This window comes from Hippichthys cyanospilos, chromosome 1, assembly GCF_059441005.1.
Source record: "Hippichthys cyanospilos isolate Australia breed blue-spotted pipefish chromosome 1, RoL_Hcya_1.0, whole genome shotgun sequence".
Lineage (NCBI taxonomy): Eukaryota > Metazoa > Chordata > Actinopteri > Syngnathiformes > Syngnathidae > Hippichthys > Hippichthys cyanospilos.
The window spans coordinates 18,743,840-18,764,571 of NC_142369.1; the positions used below are offsets into that span (position 1 = coordinate 18,743,840).

General features: G+C 39.3%; 1 protein-coding gene across 1 annotated transcript; it reads left to right on the forward strand.

The window, feature by feature from the left end:
* Positions 1–1,941: 1,941 nt before the first annotated feature.
* On the forward strand, positions 1,942–20,652 carry itga2.2 (integrin, alpha 2 (CD49B, alpha 2 subunit of VLA-2 receptor), tandem duplicate 2). The gene is made up of 30 exons (XM_088429101.1): positions 1,942–2,091; positions 4,144–4,267; positions 4,632–4,741; positions 4,855–4,946; positions 5,930–6,044; positions 6,183–6,310; positions 6,478–6,626; positions 6,730–6,880; positions 7,205–7,370; positions 7,480–7,556; positions 7,883–8,021; positions 8,109–8,254; positions 8,339–8,482; positions 9,129–9,332; positions 9,406–9,536; positions 9,823–9,986; positions 10,080–10,231; positions 11,803–11,913; positions 12,396–12,481; positions 13,518–13,659; positions 14,907–14,990; positions 15,067–15,143; positions 15,241–15,324; positions 15,810–15,912; positions 15,995–16,105; positions 17,240–17,350; positions 17,471–17,584; positions 17,653–17,742; positions 17,833–17,949; positions 18,952–20,652. The coding sequence occupies exons 1-30, from the start codon at positions 2,052–2,054 to the stop codon at positions 19,033–19,035; spliced, it is 3,546 nt and encodes a 1,181-aa protein (XP_088285227.1). The 5' UTR covers positions 1,942–2,051; the 3' UTR covers positions 19,036–20,652.
* Positions 20,653–20,732: the final 80 nt, after the last annotated feature.

The window sequence follows — 20,732 nt, forward strand, 5'->3', positions numbered from 1 at the left end:
TCCATGTAACACATTTGTATCACTGAACATGAGTCAAATGCATGAGATAAATTGCTCAAACTACATACCTTGACGACTTTTGTACAAGCGCACACCACTGTAATGTCCGTTAAAACCCCCTTTTCATAGGAAGCTACAGGACAAATACTCCTCTTCCTGAGGAAGTTGAAACAAATTCAGTGTTCATTATATAGGAACACAATGCCATTGCTATAGCTACTGTAAACTGCATTGGGGTATTACCCGGATGATTTTTCCAAGCAAGACACTAATATTTGTATAGCACGGTTTAAGTTAATGTATAGACATGAAAGTCAACTCGACAGCTGATGGGAAGGATTCAAGTGGAGTAATATATCCTGAATCAATCTAATGTGGTGTATTGGACCGGAAGGGACCTGTCAGTATTCGCTAAATGATGATACAAATGATCTTAGCTGACTTAGCATGTGTGAGTAGTCCTCCACAAGCTTTACACTCCATTCATAGAGTACAAACAGAGCAAGCGCTTGTATATGTCTCCTCAATGTCGCTTCATGACTTGGGCTGAATCATTAACAGAAGTTTTGTTTGTCTTATCCTCCCCCGAGACTTTTTATAAGTGCGGACACTGGTCTGAGACAGACTGCTGACTAACGTGACGAACTTCATCATCCCTCACACCTCTTTTAAAAACATGTTATTAATGCCGTCTGACATTCCGCCACCTTACATGGTTATTTTCCGTCTGACGTAGGCATAAGACGTATGTTCCCAGATCTCAAGAAGTGATCATCTGAGCAAGCCAAGTTTGAAAAAAGATACACAAGTCCCTCCCTTCTCTAACACTGCTCAGTTGTTTGCGAAAGACCCTTAGATAGCGATCTAGATAAAACCACGTACAGCAAGTGTATATCACGGTCTTTTTAGTCACTTCCCAAACGTCGTTTCTCTTTTACTGTCAACTTCAATCCCAACATCAAGTAACTAGTCTCTTAAGACCCTATACATAAAAGCCACATCTTTCACATTCCACATGGCCTGTCCACAACAAAGACATTTTTGTTCCAACTCCATATTGTATGAGTTTTAATGATGTCATCAGGGTTGCCTCATCCACACCAAGAGGAAATGCAGCAACTTTAAGAAGTCTTCCTCAAATGCATTCAATGTGCAGAATCTGACGTTTGCAGCCGTAATTATGCAACTGGAGTGACTTTCGGGTAAGTTGCCCACTTTCAACATCGATGAATCCAGAATGGAATGTTTGTCATTTTATTCAAATTTCTGAAACAAATGTACTTTGTGCAATATTTTAATTTATTCGGATGCAAATGTGGGTGTAAGATAAATTATTATGTCTTATTTACACTCAAATGTGCCTTTTTTGTACTGTGACTATTGCCTAATCCATCCATCCATCCATCCATCCATCCGTCCTCACTAGGGTCACTGGTTTGCTGCTGTGATTGGGTGTGTGAATGCTTTTTTTTTTTTTTTTTATCCTTCTGTGCCCTGCAAATAAATGGCTGGCAATTCAGGGTGTCCCTTGCCTACTGCCCAAAGTCAGCTGGGATAGGCACCAGCAAGCCTGCAAGCCTAGTGAGCATAAGCAGCTCTAGAAGATGGACCAAGAAAATAAATACTGCAATGTTAATGAATGTTATATGGTTGTTAGCTCTTCCATTAAATCTCAAAACTGCATTATTTGCAGATGTACCTAATGGTGTGGCCAGTATGTAGAGTGTGGACTAGTCCTGGCAATTGTGTTTAATCTTTACCCCTGCTACTATTTACAACAGGCTATAACTACAACCGGCATGAAATGTTGTTTTGTAGTTGTTTCCTAATTTGCTTCCTTTTCCCCCTTGCCCAAGCTGACAATGCAGGGGCACGCTCCGGTCTGAGTCAAAGTTACCACAGACGCAAACAGACGCACATGCGCACGCAGCAGGAAGAAGAGGAGCAGGTCCTTGCTTCGGAAACGTGCGTCAGTCCCTTGCGAAGATCCTTAGGCTGCGTCTTGCTGCGGCTACATTGAAGCCCCTCAGTCAAATGGAAAAAAGTTGACCATGGACTACCTCGTTTTCTTCTTTGCACTGATTGTCATGAGTGAGTATAGAATATTTTCTCCCTCTGAAATCGTCTCTACTGGGATGCGCACGCTCCGATCTGCTGAATATGTATTCCCTTAAAATCACATAGTGTTATTTATTTATTTATTTATTTATTTATTTTCTCGAGTTTGGTCTGTTGAAGATTTAATGGTGATTATTCAGCATTTTTAATGAAAAACATTCCGATTATGCTTCGGCGCTATGGAATGTTAGAAATGCAGCTAGTTTTTCCTCTCGGTAGCAAATATAATTGTGACTTTGAAAAGTGATGTTAAGGTAAGTTAATGTTGGTGGCAAACGGGCGCGGTTGTGTGAGTGAACATTCACATTCCTAAACTCCTGTGCCTGTTCGGACTTGCGGGACTGTGATAGATTCCGTGTCCTCAGGGGGCAAGTTCAAATGGATGCACTTCCTACTGTATGTGGAGCAAAACATTCTTACTCCAATGTGGACTTGCACAATGAGCAGTAGGACCTCACTTTTGTAGCCCAGCTTTTTGTTGTGTGTTACCATAATGAGTGAAACTGTGGTCATTTAGTCCCCGAAGAACCCCTTTATTTGAGACAGGGACATTTTGTACCATTCAGTTTTCGAGAGTTGTCTTTAAATCTTACACAATATTAATGGTATTTTCTTGGGGAGTGGTGGAATTTGGGAAATCCGGGCAAGATCCCGAATGACCAGCCCAATCCAGGCCAACTTAATTGATTAACCAATTTATTATATCTGATTTTTAAAATAGGCCATTATTCCTATATTATTTCCAATATACACAGCTTCTTATAACAAAATTACACACTGCTGTCCAACACATGCGTAGATAAATATTGTTCAACACATGTAGCACATGTTTTTGAAAAATGCAAAGAAGTCTATGTGGGCTACCTGGATAATGTCCACGCAAGCACTGGAAGATCATGCCGACTCCACCTAGAAAGGTGAGCCTGGATTTGAACCCAGAACCACAGAGTTGTCCGGCAAGCTTGATCTCCACAAGAGATTAGTTTTGAAACTAAACAAAACACACGCAAAAAAGCAACCTCTGTTTAAAACTGTCGGAATGACTCAACAATAACACATTGGTAAGTGGATCTGTGAAAAAAATAAAATAAATCAAAACAAACCTCTCTGTCCTAATCTTGTAACACTTTATTTTTTGACTGCACCCAACGGAAAAACAGTCAATCAGAGACAGAGGGTGTGACTGACGGCGTGTCAATAATTTGCCATGCACTGGCAGGCACATTTCTCTCGCGGCCTTCCGTTTACCCCTTACTTTGGCCTTGGGACGTTTAGCCGAAACTACAATGAAATATCATCATCCATTAAAAAAACAAAAAAAAAACAAAAAGAGCCTATCCAAAGTTTGTCTACAAAACACCACATGATTTGCTCTCATGTCAAAAGTTTGGAAGCACCCACTAATTCTGTATTTTCCCATTATTTAAAGATTCCTGAATTTCAGGTTAATATGTTTGGTATTTTGAATAAATATTGATGGAATGATTTCCTAAACAAAAATGATTACCAAAACATAACATGATCTGTATAAATTCTTCAAATTAGGCACCTTTTCCCCAGATAACAGCTTTGAACTAGAGCTGCAACTATCATGTAATTTGCTAACCAGATTTCCCGCCAAAAATATACCGTAATTGGATTATTGGATTAATTGGATGAAAATAAAAACTTTTTTTGCCTGTTGAAAAAGAATTGCTATCACAGGATACCAAACGATATTAGTTCACCCATTTATGAATGACCAACCTTTATCATTTTTAATGATATTTTTTTATTGTTGAATAACATTTTTCTTTGTGGAAACACCAGCAAGATTTTAAGACAAAACTGTCCTCAAAAATTTCCGTCAGTGAGACAAAGTGACGTCAGAACCACACAATCAATGTTTCAGGCTGAAACAGTATATTTCAATCAGCCCTATTTGTTAAAAAAAAAAAAGCGATCAGTAGAAACAACTACATTAAATGGGGCACTTGAGGATTATACTAAATGAAGCTATAACTCCGAATGTGTGTGTTCCTCCAGCTGACAGAATCGGCCTTTCACACTCTTTCAACGTGGGCACTGCGGGCGCTAAGATTTTCAGCGGGTCGCCGGTCGAGGAGTTTGGCTACACCATCCAACAGGCCGCCAACCACGAGGGCAAATGGTATTATTCATTCACAGGTTTTCTTGAATGACCTGTCATAACTTCCTCATGCTTACAACAGCGTTGTTGGGAATGTTGAGGATTTAGTTCAGTATGTGACAAAGCTGTCCTCAGCACACACTGATTCATCGTCTGGAGGAGTGTCCTGTTTGCTTTCATTGAACTTTGAGTTTTCAACTTTTGAGAAATGGGACTCGAATATAGTGTACTCCACTGTTGTTATTTTTTTGACCAAGTAAGCCTCAGACTATTTGCGCAAAACATTGTGACGAGCAAAAGCCTGTGTGTGTGTGTGTGTGTGTGTGTGTGTGTGCGTGCGTGTGTGTGCGTGTGTGTGTGTGTGTGTGTGTGTGTGTGTGTACAGGCTTCTGGTTGGCGCTCCTTGGAGTGGTTACACTCAAAACAGGAAGGGGGATTTGTACAAGTGCCCGGTGTCAGGGTCCAGAACCAGCTGCGACAAGCTCAACCTTGAAGGTGAGGTGCGGCTTCCGGCTGGACCTTTGAGCCTCACCCGCTGCTGCTCTGAACAAATATTAGCGAATCCAGTGCGCTCCATTCTAAAAGCCAGTTTGCTACCATCCCCACAGATGCTATCAATATTCCAGATGTGACAAACATCAACGTCAACATGTCTCTTGGCATGACCCTGACTCGCTTGCCTGCAGTCAATGGTCTACTGGTAAGCCTCCGCTGCCTGTCTATCGATGAGCATTTTTAAGGACATACAACTTTAGAAACGCAAGATGAGAGGGACAGGAAGGAGACTGAACAAGTGAGCAAGGTGATTAAAATTAAGGATGAGCTGGTAACCGCCTGCCTTGTGAACACCAGAGGAAATGGGTGACAAGAGGATGCTGATAAATATTAGCTCACCCGCACCCCATGAGATAATGGTGGCTACTTCAGAAAGCAACAATGTACAATATTGAATGTAGCATTCAGTTGTTCGAGTCTGTATTTGTATGCATATAATTGTCATTATCCATTATACGGGCACAATGCATTTCGATTTTTAGTTCAAATGAATACATGAAACTCATCCAGATTCATTACATGCATTTGCTGAGTATATATTTAAACCCATTTTAATTTTTACATGTAAATTTAAGGATCAAAGTTCACAAGGTAATGAAAACTCAATAATATAAAAAATAATTTTGTTACATTAAACAATCACATTTTTTATAATATTACTTTCTGCTTTATATTACCGATATAGATATATTACATGTTTTATTTTAATTGTATTTATTTTTGAAATGATTACGTATATTTTATTTTATATTATATTAACAGATTTGCATATAATATTTTGAATACAAAAATTATGTAAGGATTGGCCTTCTAAGAGGTATTGAACATAATGTATGTTTAATGTATGGATTTCCGGTTATTTTGTTCTTTTTGGGGGGAAGGAAGGAAGGGGTCTTTATTCATTTTGTGTTTTTTCTTTTTTTTTTTGGTGGAAAGGCATATTGAATTCAGATTCAATTTTGTGGGTTCAAAAAAATATTTGGGGGGTAAAAAAATTGCCCGCCCACCCCAAAATTCCTCAGCTAAATCTATAAAAAAAAAGGATACCATGTTTATTACAGTAGTCATTAAAAAAATGAAACTATACAAATAATTAAAAAATGCCTTCCAACTTCTATTGCCATGCAGACATGCGGTCCCCTTTGGGCACAGAAGTGTGGTGATCAAAACTACTACCCTGGAATATGCTCGAGACTGAGCCCCCTCTTTCAGCCTCAACCTGCCTTCGCTCCTGCTGTCCAGAGTGAGAAGCCATAAAATAATTATCAACATTAGCCCCGCATGTGAAACTGTATAGTAAGACATTTCAGTCCAATTAAACTTACTATAATATCAGTAGTGTAAGGCTATGTGCATTGGATGTTTTTTACCTCCCTCCCAGCTTGCGGCGGGCCGATGGACATTGTAATCGTACTGGACGGATCCAACAGCATATATCCATGGGCTCCAATGAGAGAGTTCATTGAGAAACTCTTACCAAGCCTTGAAATCGGACCTCAGAACACCCAGGTGACACCATGTTTGGTCCTCCATTGTGCTATCTGGATGGATGGATGGATGGATGGATGGATGGATGGATGGATGGATGGATGGATGGATGGATGGATGGAGTGAGTATCGACCAGATGAGACAATGTGTCATCATCTCAGGACACTGTGTGCTTGTTCGTGGCCAGGTCAGTGTGATCCAGTACGCCGTTGAGCCCAAGATTGAATTCACGCTCAACCAGTACAGGACCAAAGCTGATTTGATGAATGCAGCATCCAAACTCACACAAATGCAAGGTTCTTCTACCAATACATTCCATGCCATTCAGTATGCCAGGTTGGTTTTGCAGTTTGTCACCTCCTATTCTGCACTTGGTGTTTATTTTCTTGTATGCTCTGTATATTTTACAATTGTTTATCCATATGTGTTTATTTTGAAGCCAGTGGGGTTTTAATCCAATTTATGGTGCCCGCCCGAGCGCTTCCAAGGTGATGGTGGTCGTCACAGACGGCGAGTCCCATGACCAAGCTTTCAGAGATACAGTCATCAGTGATTGTGAAAAGCAAGGAATCACACGCTTCGGTATCGCTGTAAGTGTTGGCCAGCAGTGCCATGTTTTTATGCATTGTGTAACCCTAATATTGAAGCTTTACCCAAGTCTTGACGTTTGACGCACAATCAATAAAATACAGTTTTGAAATACAAATTCAGTCCTGTGGCCAATATTTTAATACTGTATTGTAAAACTCGTGTGTTTTTGATAAAACACAACATAACCAGTCATTTTTGACTGCCAAAAAGAATGTACAAAAGCAAATGAATGTGTTCCCAAACACTTTTCTCAATATCTAGCAAAATTATTTATGCAATAAATAAAACGATGAACCGATTTATCATTTTCCTGTTCTTTTTAGGTGCTGGGTTACTACACCAGAAACAACATTGACACTGAAAACCTCATCAAAGAAATCAAGTCCATTGCCAGCGCGCCCGTTGAAAATTACTTTTTTAACGTGTCTGAAGAAGCGGCCCTGTCCAACATCGCTGGAACACTGGGCAGTCGCATCTTCAACATTGAAGGTGCTCGGTATCATTTACTCAGCACATTGTGATTGATACTCATCGACTGTAAGTAGGTCGCTACACATCTTCTCTTCCTTTCATTCGTTTTTATTTGTGTTCACTAAAGGCACAGGAAAGGGTGGTGACAATTTCGAGATGGAAATGTCCCAGGTGGGCTTTAGCGCTCACTCCTCCAAAAAAAAGGTACACCGATGCTATCATTTGATACTTTGAACCTCGGTGTTCATCAATGATGGTATTTAAAAGACGTTCCCCTTGGACTTGGAAATAAAAGTGTGCAGCACCAATTGTTGTAGCTCTATCTTGCTGGGTAAAAAAAACACCACATTTTAGTCGTCTACATGTGTACTCCATTTTGCTTCCGTTGCATCAAGACCTAATTCATCAACATTCAATTCCTGCAATTAACAAAACTAACAGTAACAGAGAACGAAATCATCATTAGGCCTTCACAGCACTTTTTGAGTGAAAAGTTGCTTGAAAGATCCTTGTTAATTTTCCTGTTGAAGGACATGTTGATGCTGGGGGCCGTGGGCGCCTATGGCTGGGCTGGGACCGTCGTCCACCAAACTGGCTCCAAAGTGGACGTTCTCCCCGTCTCAGCTTTTGAGGGAACGCTTCAAGATAGAAACCACAGCTCGCTACTGGGTATTCAGCATTGCACTGACGAGTCACAATATATAGCTAACTTCAGATATTTGGTGACTTATTTTGGTTGACAACATTTTTTTGCAGGTTACTCTGTCTGCATGTTGAGTGATGGCATGACAGAATACTTTGTGGCCGGCGCGCCTCGCTCCAACCACTCGGGACAAGTAATTGTCTACAGCTTCAACGCCCGGAAGCAATTCACTGTCATTGATTCGGAACGTGGGAAGCAGGTACTATGACATCCCGGATAGTATGCCACAAATGCCCAGTTTGAAGTCAGTGGTCAGCGAGCAGTAGCGGCTCTTGGGTTCCAGATTGGAGCTTATTTTGGCAGCATCCTGTGTTCGCTGGACGTGGATAAAGACGGGGTGACCGACCTGCTGTTGGTTGGCGCGCCCATGTTTATGAGTGAGCAGAAAAGAGAGCAAGGCCGCGTTTACCTCTTTACCGTCACCAAGGTAACGATGATCGGCACTTGAGCCTTTTTCTGTTGTACGCTGCTGTTCGTGGCCTTAAGGGGTAAACCTTTCCGCTAAATGGCCACATTTGATTTTAATATTAAAGCAAATAAGCAAGTACTGCTTAGATGTCGATGTAAAAATATGAGCTTGTTGCCTTAAAAATGATATAATCAGCATTTTGTTTTGATTTTGGTTTTGATGATAAATGTACTTAGCTTGATAAAACGCATCAAATAGATGAGCTGTGATGAACTCTGATGCCATTTTCAGTCAATAGCAGGTGACTAACTGGCCTCCTCCTGATGATGGATAAAAACGCATACATTTTGCCGCTTCATTCATATTCCTCCAATGTATTCAGAATACTGTGTTTAGACTAGTGAGGGCACATAGAACATATTCTTGTGAAGAAATGTTTAAATTGACTTTTGTTTTAAGATGCCTTTCGCAAGACAGATGTACCAGCAGAAGCTCGTCTTGAAAAGAAATGAATCAGAAGTACAAAGACAAATAAATGATAATAAGACTTGGCTAAATGGGAACCGTGTGCAGCGAGCCTAGGCTAACAAGCAGACAAATGTATTTTCTGTTGTATCATAGTTTTTCAGAACATCCACGCTATTTTGTATCTTTTGTTCTGAAGGGTATCCTGAATGAACTGGGATTCCTCAAAGGCTCTCCTCCCACCGAGAATGCACGTTTCGGGATGGCCATGTCGGCAGTTCCCGACCTGGACCTTGACGGTTACAATGACCTCGTTGTTGGAGCGCCCCTAGAGGACAAAGGAAGAGGTGTCATCTACATCTTCAATGGGAGGAAAAGGACATTAGACAAGCAGTTCTCACAGGTATAGACATATTGTAGTGCTGAAAGGATGGATGCAAATTCTATTCATGACTGGCTGTTTTCTCTTTTTCCAGAGAATATACGGCTCTAAAATGGATCCTCAAGTGAAGTTTTTTGGGAGATCCCTTGATAGCTACACAGACTTGAATGATGACACTCTCACAGATATCTCAGTGGGTGCATATGGAAAAGTGGTACAGCTCTGGTGAGGCAAAGTTCATAACTTGTACTATAAACCGATTCAAACAATAATCTTGCTCATTCTCCGGAGCTTGAAGTTTGCCTGTATTCCCTCTGTGCTTGTGTTGCGGTTTTCTTCAGTTACAGGACTTGAGCTTTCTCACGTTTAAAAAATATTTTAATTGTCCGCTGGTGAAAAAGAGAAATTGAAAAGTTGTTTGTCTCTGTATTGCAACTAAACACGATACGTTCCTTATTAAAAAAAAAAAGACAAATGAATTGAGGTCATGTTTTGTTGAATTGTCCTCCAGGTCCCGAGGTGTGGCCACACTCTCTGCCACTGCTTCCTTTGAGCCTGAGAAAATCAACATTTTCAGCAAAGCTTGTGACGTCGGTGGACGCAAGATGTCGTGTTTCAACACCAACCTCTGTTTCAGCCCAACCTTCAGGCCTAAAAATCCTGTTGGACCCCTTGGTAAATCCATCTTTTTTCTTTGCAATTACACTGATCACATAAATTACTGTCTAGCTAAAACACTGAATCTTAAGGTGTGTTTCCTTTTTCTAGATATCACCTACACATTGACGCTAGATGCTGATTTGCAGGCTTCTCGTGTGACCTCCAGAGGACTTTTCATGAAAAATAATGAGCGTTTGCTTTCGGGGAATGCCAAGATATCATCCGCAGCGCTGTGTCAAGACTTCCAAGTCTACGTCCAGGTAGTGGCTGTAATCCATACAGTAGTTTCTGTATTGAATATCCTCTCTATAAAAGCAATCATTTAACCACTTAAGTGTATCAATTTTGTCATTTATGTTGCATACACACATAAACAAGCTCCCTCTGTTAAAGGGACAATGTGTAAGATTTAGACCGTTTTTCACTACGGACAGCAGGAGGTGCTGCATTTACTATTGTCCCTAGCTATAACAGACAGGGCAGCCTCCAGAGTGCCATCCCCCATGTAATATCATTTAATGATAACTAGACTTGCGATCATATTTAAAACATATTGATGGTTGTTAAGAACACATTTATTTGCAAGTAGTTGAAATGTCTAATCATTTAATTTATTAATTTTTAATGAAAAACGGTCTAAATCTTACATATTGTCCCTTTAAGACAAGCGGATCTGCATTACGTGTTGCGCTGAACGAAGTTTGGAATGCCGCTTTTTGCGCCTAGTAACGTCCATGACCGCTGCTGAAACACTACTTTAGACGGCTATTGATGACCAATGTTCATGTTGAAAAACACCAGATGCCGTTTGGAATGGCGCTTTTTACACTTGACGCTGATTGGCGTTCCTAATGCTGTTCGTTGATGTTATGTTCCAAATGCCATCTGGAGTTTTTCAAAATTAACATTGGTCAGAGCTAGGTATCGAGAGACGGCGTTGAGAACGCCACTTTACCCTCGGTAGTAATCTGCAGTAGCTTACCGTATTTTTCGGACTATAAGTCCCTCCGGAGTATAAGTCGCACCAGCCAAAAAATGCATAATTAAGAAGGAAAAAACATATATAAGTCGCACTGGAGTATAAGTCGCATTTGGGGGGGAAATGTAAATATAATGATAAAATATATGGAGCGTGTCGACGTGTACACAGAGTGGTACTGAAGCTGACGAAACCAATAAAAGGATGATGTGACTGTCTGCTGCAGCAGAAGTGAAGTCACCTGTGATACCCAATGACAGCTACACTCAGCTGTACATTAAGGCAGATGACGCGAGAGGGTAAAAAAAACACTTTTACCCCAAAAAATGTTACCAGATTTGACAGACATGGACGGTTTTAAATAAACATGACTTCTGAAACTGCAAGATATTGCCAATCCAGTTATCATCCTATGCCTATGCCATCGAATGAATGTATATTGCAGAGCTGATGCCATAAACACATAAATACTGTCACAAATACTGTTATGGGAAAACATTAGACCACTACTGCCTGCAGTATACTACTACTTCCCGATCAGTGATGTTAATCATCAAGTGATGACATGTTACGCAATCCACTTGCTCAATCCTGTTGCTAACTAGTAACAGATGAACAAAGAAAAGCAAATATGTGATTTGGTTTAGTTCTACAACTGTTATTTTTTTAAATGGTTGAGCTTCGGTATTGTTGAGATATTGTTTGTAATGAGACATTTTGCTAGGAGAGAACAAAATACTGTACTGACCTGTACATTGGAATGACCAATGATCAGACTTGCACCTAAATGATCATTGTGCCTTTATAGCTCTGTTTGAAAAGAACCACCTGGTGTGTTTGTTTTGCAATCAGGAGACGCCGGATTTTGTCAATTCACTCAGTTTAAAGGTGGAAATCGAGCAGCAGAATGCAGACGCAAACCCTGTCCTTGATGTCTTCTCTCTGACTGCCTGGGAGTTTTTCGTAAGTTGTTTTTTATGCGTTGAGGCACCAGAGTTAATCGTTATTTTGCAGACACTTGATAAGATGACATAACCTAAAGATTACTGTCTTCAGGCACTTGAATGAGTCACATAACATAAATGCTCACCTTTTACAACAAGCTCTAGTTTTGCAATACAGGAAGTGTTTGTCACGCACGTTTGTCTCTGACGGGTCTATGACAAGCATAGATATGTTTATGTTGTATATCAGCCTTGAATTTGGTTCAAGTAAATTCAATTTTGAGTAAGTTGTGAATAAATTGTTGTAATTTCTTTTTAGAAATATTTTTCATTTTTGGTTGCTGGTGTTGCAGTGAACTTTTGTGTCCCTTGTTTCAAACAAGATGTGTTCTCGATAACAACATATCGAGAACACATCTTGTTTGAAACAAGGGACATTATTTACAGTGTAAATAATATTGGAGTAACAACGTAGATAATGCATGTTTTGATATGTTTCAGATCCCCTTCACTAAAGACTGCGGCTCTGACGAGGTGTGTGTCAGTGATCTGGTGCTGAATGTGAAAACTGACACAAAGGGGTCCAGGTGAGATTGACTTAATATCTACTGTGTGTAATATTTAAAACACCAATGACCTGTCTAGTCTAAGAATCTTTTGTGTAAATATTAACTATAAAGTTTTGCTTGATGCTTAATCCCTGAAACCACAGCTTGTCTCAGCTTTGTCTATTTGATGTCATGTTTATGTGTGTTCAGAGTCTAGCTTTTGGTCAGAACAATGAAAACTGTCACAGGTTCTTGGTAATTTTTTCAAAATCTATTAAATGTGGAGCTTTTTTTGATTATACATGGATTTTCAATGCATCGCATGCAGTGGCCAGGTTGATTGCGAAGATACTTTTGATAGATCGCGTGACCGCGGGACATGCACAAAAAAAACCCACAAAACAAACAAAAGACACAGCCGCAAAGAACAGTGCTGAAAGCTAACTGCATGTGCACACAGCAAGTTATGTAGAGTATACTATGAATCTCACTTATGTTCCTGGTAGGATTAAGAATACATTTTTCTTTAGTCTTTCTACATGGCTAAGATAGGACATTTACATTGACGTCCCTATATTCTCACAGATTAAAGCAGTAAAAGTCAGTGACAGTAGTTGAGTTGGACAAGATTGATTCATCCATTGTAAAGATAACCCGCATGGTTTTGTGCTTATATTGTAGTTTCTAGTTGATGTTTAGGCCTAAGCTAATATTGCTAACACCGTCAGACGGACAAACGATTGGCTGACGGAGCGATGGACTGGCAGCTCGAAAGAGTAGATTGTGGGAAGTTTGCTGCTGGAAAAATAATTATTGGTGAAAAAAAAAAATGGAGACCACTGGTATAGTGCATCTACATTTTTATGATCAAAACACAGTCATGTTTTTAAGAGGCTACTAGTTGTTTGTCAGCTCTATCTTAAACATTTCTGACTATGGATACTTGTTTTCCTTGGTTGACAGTGGAACACTGATGATCAAATGATTGCTTTTATTTACAGGAAACACGCAATTTGATTTCCAAAATGGTCAATTATGATTGCATCCCATAATAACATACGGTTATGTGTTCCAGCTCAGCTCCCTTTTTGGTGAGCAGCAACAAACGGGAGCTGTCATTCGAGGTCACAGTCAAGAACAAAAAAGAAAATGCTTATAACACTCAAGTGTTGGCCACATATTCAGCCAACCTTTTCTACTCCTCCGTATTTCCTCCAGTAAGTAGCATCTTTGTGTGTGTATTTTTTCTGTATCATTTAATTTCCATAGAAATGGCATATGAATGCAGCAAAGTTGTTGCAGAAATGAAAGGCTGTGAAGTTTATTGAAACATTTTCAACTCCAGAATGATGTAGTGAGGATAAGAGGCTAAAAAAAAGGGATTAAAAAAATATTTTTAAACAGTAACTAAAGGAAAAAGCAATACAAATCAACTTTCAACAATGTCAATTTTACCTTTTACGCCTTAGGTCCCAAACTCCAGTCCTCCAGGGGTGCAGTCCTCCATGTTTTTGATGCTTCTGTCTTAAACACACCTGATTCAAATTATTAGCTCATTCAGCAAGCTCTGCAGAAGCTTGGAAATGTTCCCAATCATTTGAATCAGGCGTGTTTGCGAGAGCAGCACTGAAAACATACGGGATTGCGGCACTCAAGGACTGGCGTTTGAGACCTATGGTTCACAGGGTTTGTACAGGTTACACTCTAGTTGAATCTGAAAATTAAACTTAAATTGCATCAAACCGCTCTGAAAAAAAAATGCCAATCCTTATTTAAACTAGAAACATTTTTTGACAAACGAGTATGTTTGATGCTGAAAAAAAATGAACTCATAGAATACTAAATTCACAATAATAATAAACTGATCTGCACCTTTATCATTTTAACCTGAAGAAAAAGTATATATTTTTTTCTAAAACACATTAATCATTGATATGATTCATAAAAATATATATATTGTTGACAAGGATTTAAAAAGTTTATACCTCTCCAAACAGACTTTGCCAATGAGGTAGCATCTAGTACCATGGATGTGCAATAACACCTCACCGGAAAAGCAAACCTGCTCCCCGGGGTCATAACCCCACCCCCCAGCATCACATATTGCCCCCCAAGGGGTGCCCGCCCCAATGTTTGAGAAAGGCTGATCTAACCTAATGAGAACTGATTAAATGCTCACAGCTAGTATGCTAACATAATAGCATGATGACCACTTGAAAAGATGAAGTCCTCATGCTAAATGATTATGCGTTTAGACCTCTCCTTGAATTCTGATTGTATTTTTAATAAGAATTACTGAAATGCTACAATGCTAACAGTTGCTATTCTATCATACAGTATATGCTAACAACCTTAGTACATGGAAGGGTGAGGAAAATGACAGAAAGTCTCAAATGGCACCAGGAAAGTTTAAATCATTTGAGAAGTGGAAGTACAAATATATCATGGAGTGAATCTTTTACAGACAGAAGGAGTCAAATGCACCTCAACCCAAGAGCAAACTGTGGTTTGCCAAGTGGGCTATCCAGCCTTGAAAAAGGACCAAACGGTAAATGCAAAAAAAAAAGATTTTCTTTCTCTTTCACATGTGCTTGTTTGCTCAAACTTGTGTTATTTTTTTCTAGATGAAATTTCAGCTCAATTTCCAATACAACCTCAATCACCCGCTGAATCAGGCAAAGGTGAAGTTTGAAGCTAAAAGGTAAACTATTGGCAATAATGACAAAGAAAAATACGATTGCTGTGTTCCTTTGACTATAAATTCATGTTTCTCTGTTGCCTGCTCTCCTGCTTTGCAGTGATAGTAAAGAGCAGGTCCCCGCAGACAACCAAGTGGAGATGTCCATTCCTCTTCAATACGATGCAGGCATTGTTTTATCCAGGTGATATTTTGAAATTAATTTATGAATTAAAATCTCTCAAAATGTAAAAAAAAAAATGCAGTAGTGTGGGACGCCTTGTTATTAAATTATAATACACTTGTTGAATTCCAATTTCCTTGTCACCAATTGTATGAATCACATATACTACACAAAATATCCATGGTTAAATGTACAATTTCAGCAGGTGCAGCATTAATCCTTAACTGAAGAGACTTGCAAAATGCTGTTGCTTTTTTATGCTTTTATCGTAATTGACCACCAAGCTGCTAGTTTTTTTTTTTTTTTTTATAACAAGGGCAGTCAAACAGATCTTCAAAAACGATGATACTGTACTGAGTAAGAATTTCACTTATTTCAAGAGAGAAACAGCAGCATCTAGTGGGGAAATGAGCTTCCTAACACGTTAGCCTCGTGCAATAAGACAATTTGATAAATAAGCATGAATAAATGTACTGAAAGGATTTCTTGTTTTTTTTTCTTTGCAGGAAATCAAACATCAACTTCTATGTAGCAAATTCAACCACTGCACCGGAAACAACGGTGAAAACATTGGATGACATTGGACCCGAGTTCAACTTCACAGTGAAGGTGCAATTCATAAATATGGTGTACTTATACTGTATATGAGACCATTCCTAATCACTTCACTTGAACTTGGTTCATTATAAAGATTTCAACAGGAAATTTTCCAGTCAGCCTCCTCTACTTGACCATCTCCCTACCAATGAGCACCAAGGGAGGAAACCCGCTCCTCTATCTCACCAGTGTGGACACACAGCTTGTGAGTTGTCACACCCATTTTAAGCATCAATAACAACTGCGTCCGATGCTTTACAGTTGCAGTAACAGCACCCCAGTTTCTTTCCATTGCACAGAATTTTGATCTTAAAACTCTAAACCCTAGTCTGAGACCCTACTACGAAACCCCAAGCCTAGTTTGAAACACTAACCTTAGTTTGAAACTCTCCCTCGACATCCTAACACTAGTTTGGCACACTTGTAAACCTTCACCCAAGTTTGAAAGCTTACTTTGGATCTTGCTTAAAAACCTTTGCTCACACATTCTGACATTTGGATATTTTAGTAATAATTTAAAATCTTATCCTATTAAAGTATAACCCTAGATTAGAAACCTACTTTGAAACCCAAATCTTATTTTGAAACCCAACTCTAGCACAACTTTGACACCCTAACTTGATTTTGAACCCATACTTTGATACCCTAACATTAGTTTGAAACACTACCCTAACCCTAGTTTGAACACTTATTTGAAACTCTACTAGTTCAAAATATTACTTTGCAACCGCAACCTTAGTTTGAGACCCCACTTTCAAATGCAAGCCCTAGTTTGAAAGCCTACTTTGAACCTCTAACCCTCATTTGAAAGCCAGCTTTGGAACCGCAACCCTATTTGAAACCTCACTTTTAAATCTTCTTTGAAATTCCTTCCCCGATTTTGAAATCCTAGTTTGAACCCATACTTAGAAAACCTAACCCCATTTTGAAGCCCCACTTTTGAACCCTTGCTCTATTTTGAAATTCTCCTTTGAAACCCGTCCCCCGAAACCATACTTTGAAACCCTAAGCTTAGTTAGAAACCCTACTTTGAAGCGCCTTCTGGGTTTGGTCATGTGACATTTGCATGCTGAGCCGCGATTGGTTGTTACCTGAGCCCCGAATGCAATTTTCAGTCTGGAGCAAATGACACAATGAGTTTTCGGAGGTATTAATTCTACATGGGAAAACACTGAAAATATTCAATTAATGATTGGCAAAATTCTAACTTTTTACTGCTAAAAATGGCCAAAGAAATATCCCTGTTTTAAGGAAAACAGTGGTTTGAACAAAGCTCGATCCACCTACGGTCATTTTATCAAACATTGGTATCGCTTAGCTTGTCGTTGTCCATGTGCAGGGCGGTTCCATCAGCTGCGATTCCAGGGGTCTGGTGGACCCACTGAGGATCGGCGTCAAGAAGCACCAAGCCTCCTTCACTGAGGAGAGCCTGCGAGGCATCGAGAAGCTGGTCGGTCACCGCGCACAACTTGATCGTTGAATCGACGAGAACTAAATGACTCTTCAAATGTGACAGGCTTTTTTTGCGCCTTTGTTGAGTGGTGACTGTTCCGATGCTTTTCGATTCCAGGATTGCCAGAGTGCAAAGTGCGAGCAGATCAAATGCCTACTCAAAGACGCCGATGTCACAAGCGACTACTATGTGAAAGTTAAAACAAGGATTTGGAGTGGGACCTTCATTACGGTATTAACTATCATGAGCCGGTGCCGTGCCACGTTACATTAAATTTAATCGTAAGTGTCTTTGTTAAGGCGGCCTATCAGACCACGGAGCTGATCTCCACTGTCGAAGTCGAGAGCTCCGACCCCGATTTATTAATCATCCGCCTCAAAGAACTGCCGGTAAACTCACATGCAATCCTGTTTGTCAATTCAAGTGGGATCGAATGTATGAGGAGACTTGTTTTTGGGGGTGGGGCTGGATTTTAACAGGTGGTGGTCACAGTGAGTAAACCCGGAGCGACGGGCGATATCCCGGTTGGTGTGATTGTTGGCAGCGTGATCGGTGGACTGGCGCTACTGGGCCTGGCGGTTGCTCTGCTGTGGAAGGTCAGCTCATGTCAACATTTCATTTCGTCCAATTAGTGAGTGAGTGAGTGAGTGAGTGAGTGAGTGAGTGAGTGAGTGAGTGAGTGAGTGAGTGAGTGAGTGACAGGTAGATTAGTTTGTGAAATATTCGATTGATATGTAGCTAGCTGGTAATTCTGTTAGTTAGTTAGTTAGTTAGTTAGTTAGTTAGTTAGTTAGTTAGTTAGTTAGTTAGTTAGTTAGTTGTCTGAGTGGCTGATCAGCAGACGGTTTGGTTGATCAGTTGGTCAAATAGTTAGGCAGTTTGTTGAGTCAGTTAAACAGGTCAGTGGTTCTCAAATGCGGGTACTTGAAGGAACTCCAGGGGGGGACTTGAGATTTCAAATAAATAAAACAAGCATAGAAAAATCCTTTAAAAATAAGTATTGAATTAGTTAAATGTTTCAGGAAAGGATAAGTTCATTTAACAAATATTATGTTCAGTAGGTTATTCAATTTCATTTTTTTAAAACCCGGGTTCTCCCCCATACGAGTGGTTCGACCCAACCTGTCACATGACACCTGTTAAATTAATGATTTGTTTTTTACTGAAATCCCAAAAGATGATGCTTTATGTTTAACATTTTTCTGTGGAAAAATATTTATTTATAATGATTTATTTTTGAGAACAGGTCTGACACTTTATGTTGAGGATTTTTTGTGGACAAATATTTATTAATAATTAAGATCTAATAATTAAGTAATAATAAAATTGATTTTTGATAACCAATCTCTTCTATGATCCAAAAGGGGACACTCTATGTTCATTATTTTTTGTGGACCAATACAAAATAAAAATTGAAGGGTTCTAAAGTTTAATAATTCAGACACTGACGTCATGTTTTGTATTGTTTTTTTTTTGTTTTGTTTTGTTTTGTTTTTTTTGGGGGGGGGGGTTATTTTAAACAAAAAATGTCAAAATTTGGTTTAAAAAAATGTTACTCTTAATAACACTTTCTGAATTGAACTTGCATTTTTCCTTAGTTTGGATTCTTCAAAAGGAAATACCAGCAGTTGCAGAAGGATGCTGATGCGCAGAGCCGCGCAGATGAGGATGGGGTGCTGTGAGCTGCCATTACCTCAACAAGGTTGCGCTTTGCTTTTCCACCAGACGTTCATCCAGTGTACTTACTGGTACTACTCAAGCCCATTGACCAACTGGAGCTCGCTCCCTCTTCCTGGTTGGTCCTTTTGCACAGTTACGTGGTATCTTAGAGACTACGCTCCAATTTCAGCAAATGCATATTGTCATTAATGTGACAAAACATGATGATTTCTTATCGTTCGCATCAGATGTGTGGTTTTGTAAAGAAAAAAAAAAGTGCATTAACTACTGGCATGACTGATCCTCAGGGCTTTTCTTGTTTTGGGGTTAATTGAATTATGGTGGGGCATAGTAGAATAGAGTTTACTGTAGCAAATCTTCCTGATAGTTCTGAGGATTGAGGTTCCAATCTCTGATGCTGTTGGCCTGCTCTCCCTCTTTCCACATACATACGTTAGGATGACTGAGAATCGTAAAGTGTCTTTAAGCGTGAATGCGGGTGAAGAATGGCTCCAGGTGGCAAACTGGACTCGCACATGTCAAAAACCAGCATGCGATAATGAGTATGTGAGAGTAAATAACTGTTCATCAAAATGAGGGCAAGCACCATAGAATGCAAAATTGAACAACTATTTTTATTTGTATATTTTATTGTATATACTGTACTGTAATATGAAATGGTTAAAGTTTTTATGTCTGAATTGTTCAAAAGATTGTGCCTGAGTAATATTTTTGTATGTACATTTTGGGACTTTAAAACTACATGGTTGCTGAATAGGCACTGGAAATGCCCCCATTTTAACGAGACCATCAAATGAGAAAATTGCCAAAGCTAACCGAATACCGAATAACTTTTTTTTTTTTTTAATGTTTGTAGTAATGTTTTTTGTCAAAAGGGGGCGGCATAAGTATGTATTGGCACACGTTTACCACAAGAGAGCAGCAAGGTCTAAATTACTGTTTGTCTTTCACTGTCTCTTCATGACTTGAAGTTTTCTTTTATAGATCATCTTAAAAGAAGACTCGTTCGCGACATTGAATTGCGTTTCCTTCTTTATACAGAAAAAAATGAAACTTGCAAGGAACATAATGTGGCGCTTGTAATTAAGTGTACAAGTCACTTTTCCCCGTGGATATCAATAGCGTCGTGTCACTAACAAGTGTCACTAAGTTTCAGCTATTTGTTTATTTTGGGTTGTCCTACAATTGCTATTAGAAAGTGCGTGGTTTAGAGTTTGGCTCTATGGGGAATGTTTTTGTATCGTGTATATTATAAAATGTCTTCTTCCACACGACAGTCCTGAATATGTGGACATTGTTGGTTTAAAAAAAAGGACAGAGATCAAGAAAGTGACGATAGGTACAATGTAAAGTGTAAATATTTTTTAATTCTCCGACTTTTTAAAAACGTTTTTTAAACCTTAGATTGCACTTTCTGGTTTTAGTGTTGGGTGTTTTTCTTTGTGTTGTGGAATGTTTTTAAATGTTTTCCAGGCGACTTCTTTTAGATCTAATCTTGAGAACAGTATGAATCTTGTTAATGGGCTCCGGCTAACCACACAGTATTTCTTTTTTATTTCTTTTTGTTGTACAAGCAAGTTCAAGATCAGTGAATAAATGCCTTGGCGTCAACAAAGTCATGCTAATAATTGTCCACATTTGATTGACACTGTCAGACATGTTCTCTTTCATTTACAAATTATCGGTTGTGGTTGTATAA

Excerpts from the sequence above, each read along its gene's own strand:
- itga2.2 (XM_088429101.1), top strand. The coding sequence starts at position 2,052 with ATGGACTACCTCGTTTTCTTCTTTGCACTGATTGTCATGA. Across the intron at positions 2,092-4,143 it reads CTTTGCACTGATTGTCATGA|CTGACAGAATCGGCCTTTCA; the intron begins GTGAGTATAGAA and ends GTGTTCCTCCAG. Across the intron at positions 6,311-6,477 it reads TCGGACCTCAGAACACCCAG|GTCAGTGTGATCCAGTACGC; the intron begins GTGACACCATGT and ends GTTCGTGGCCAG.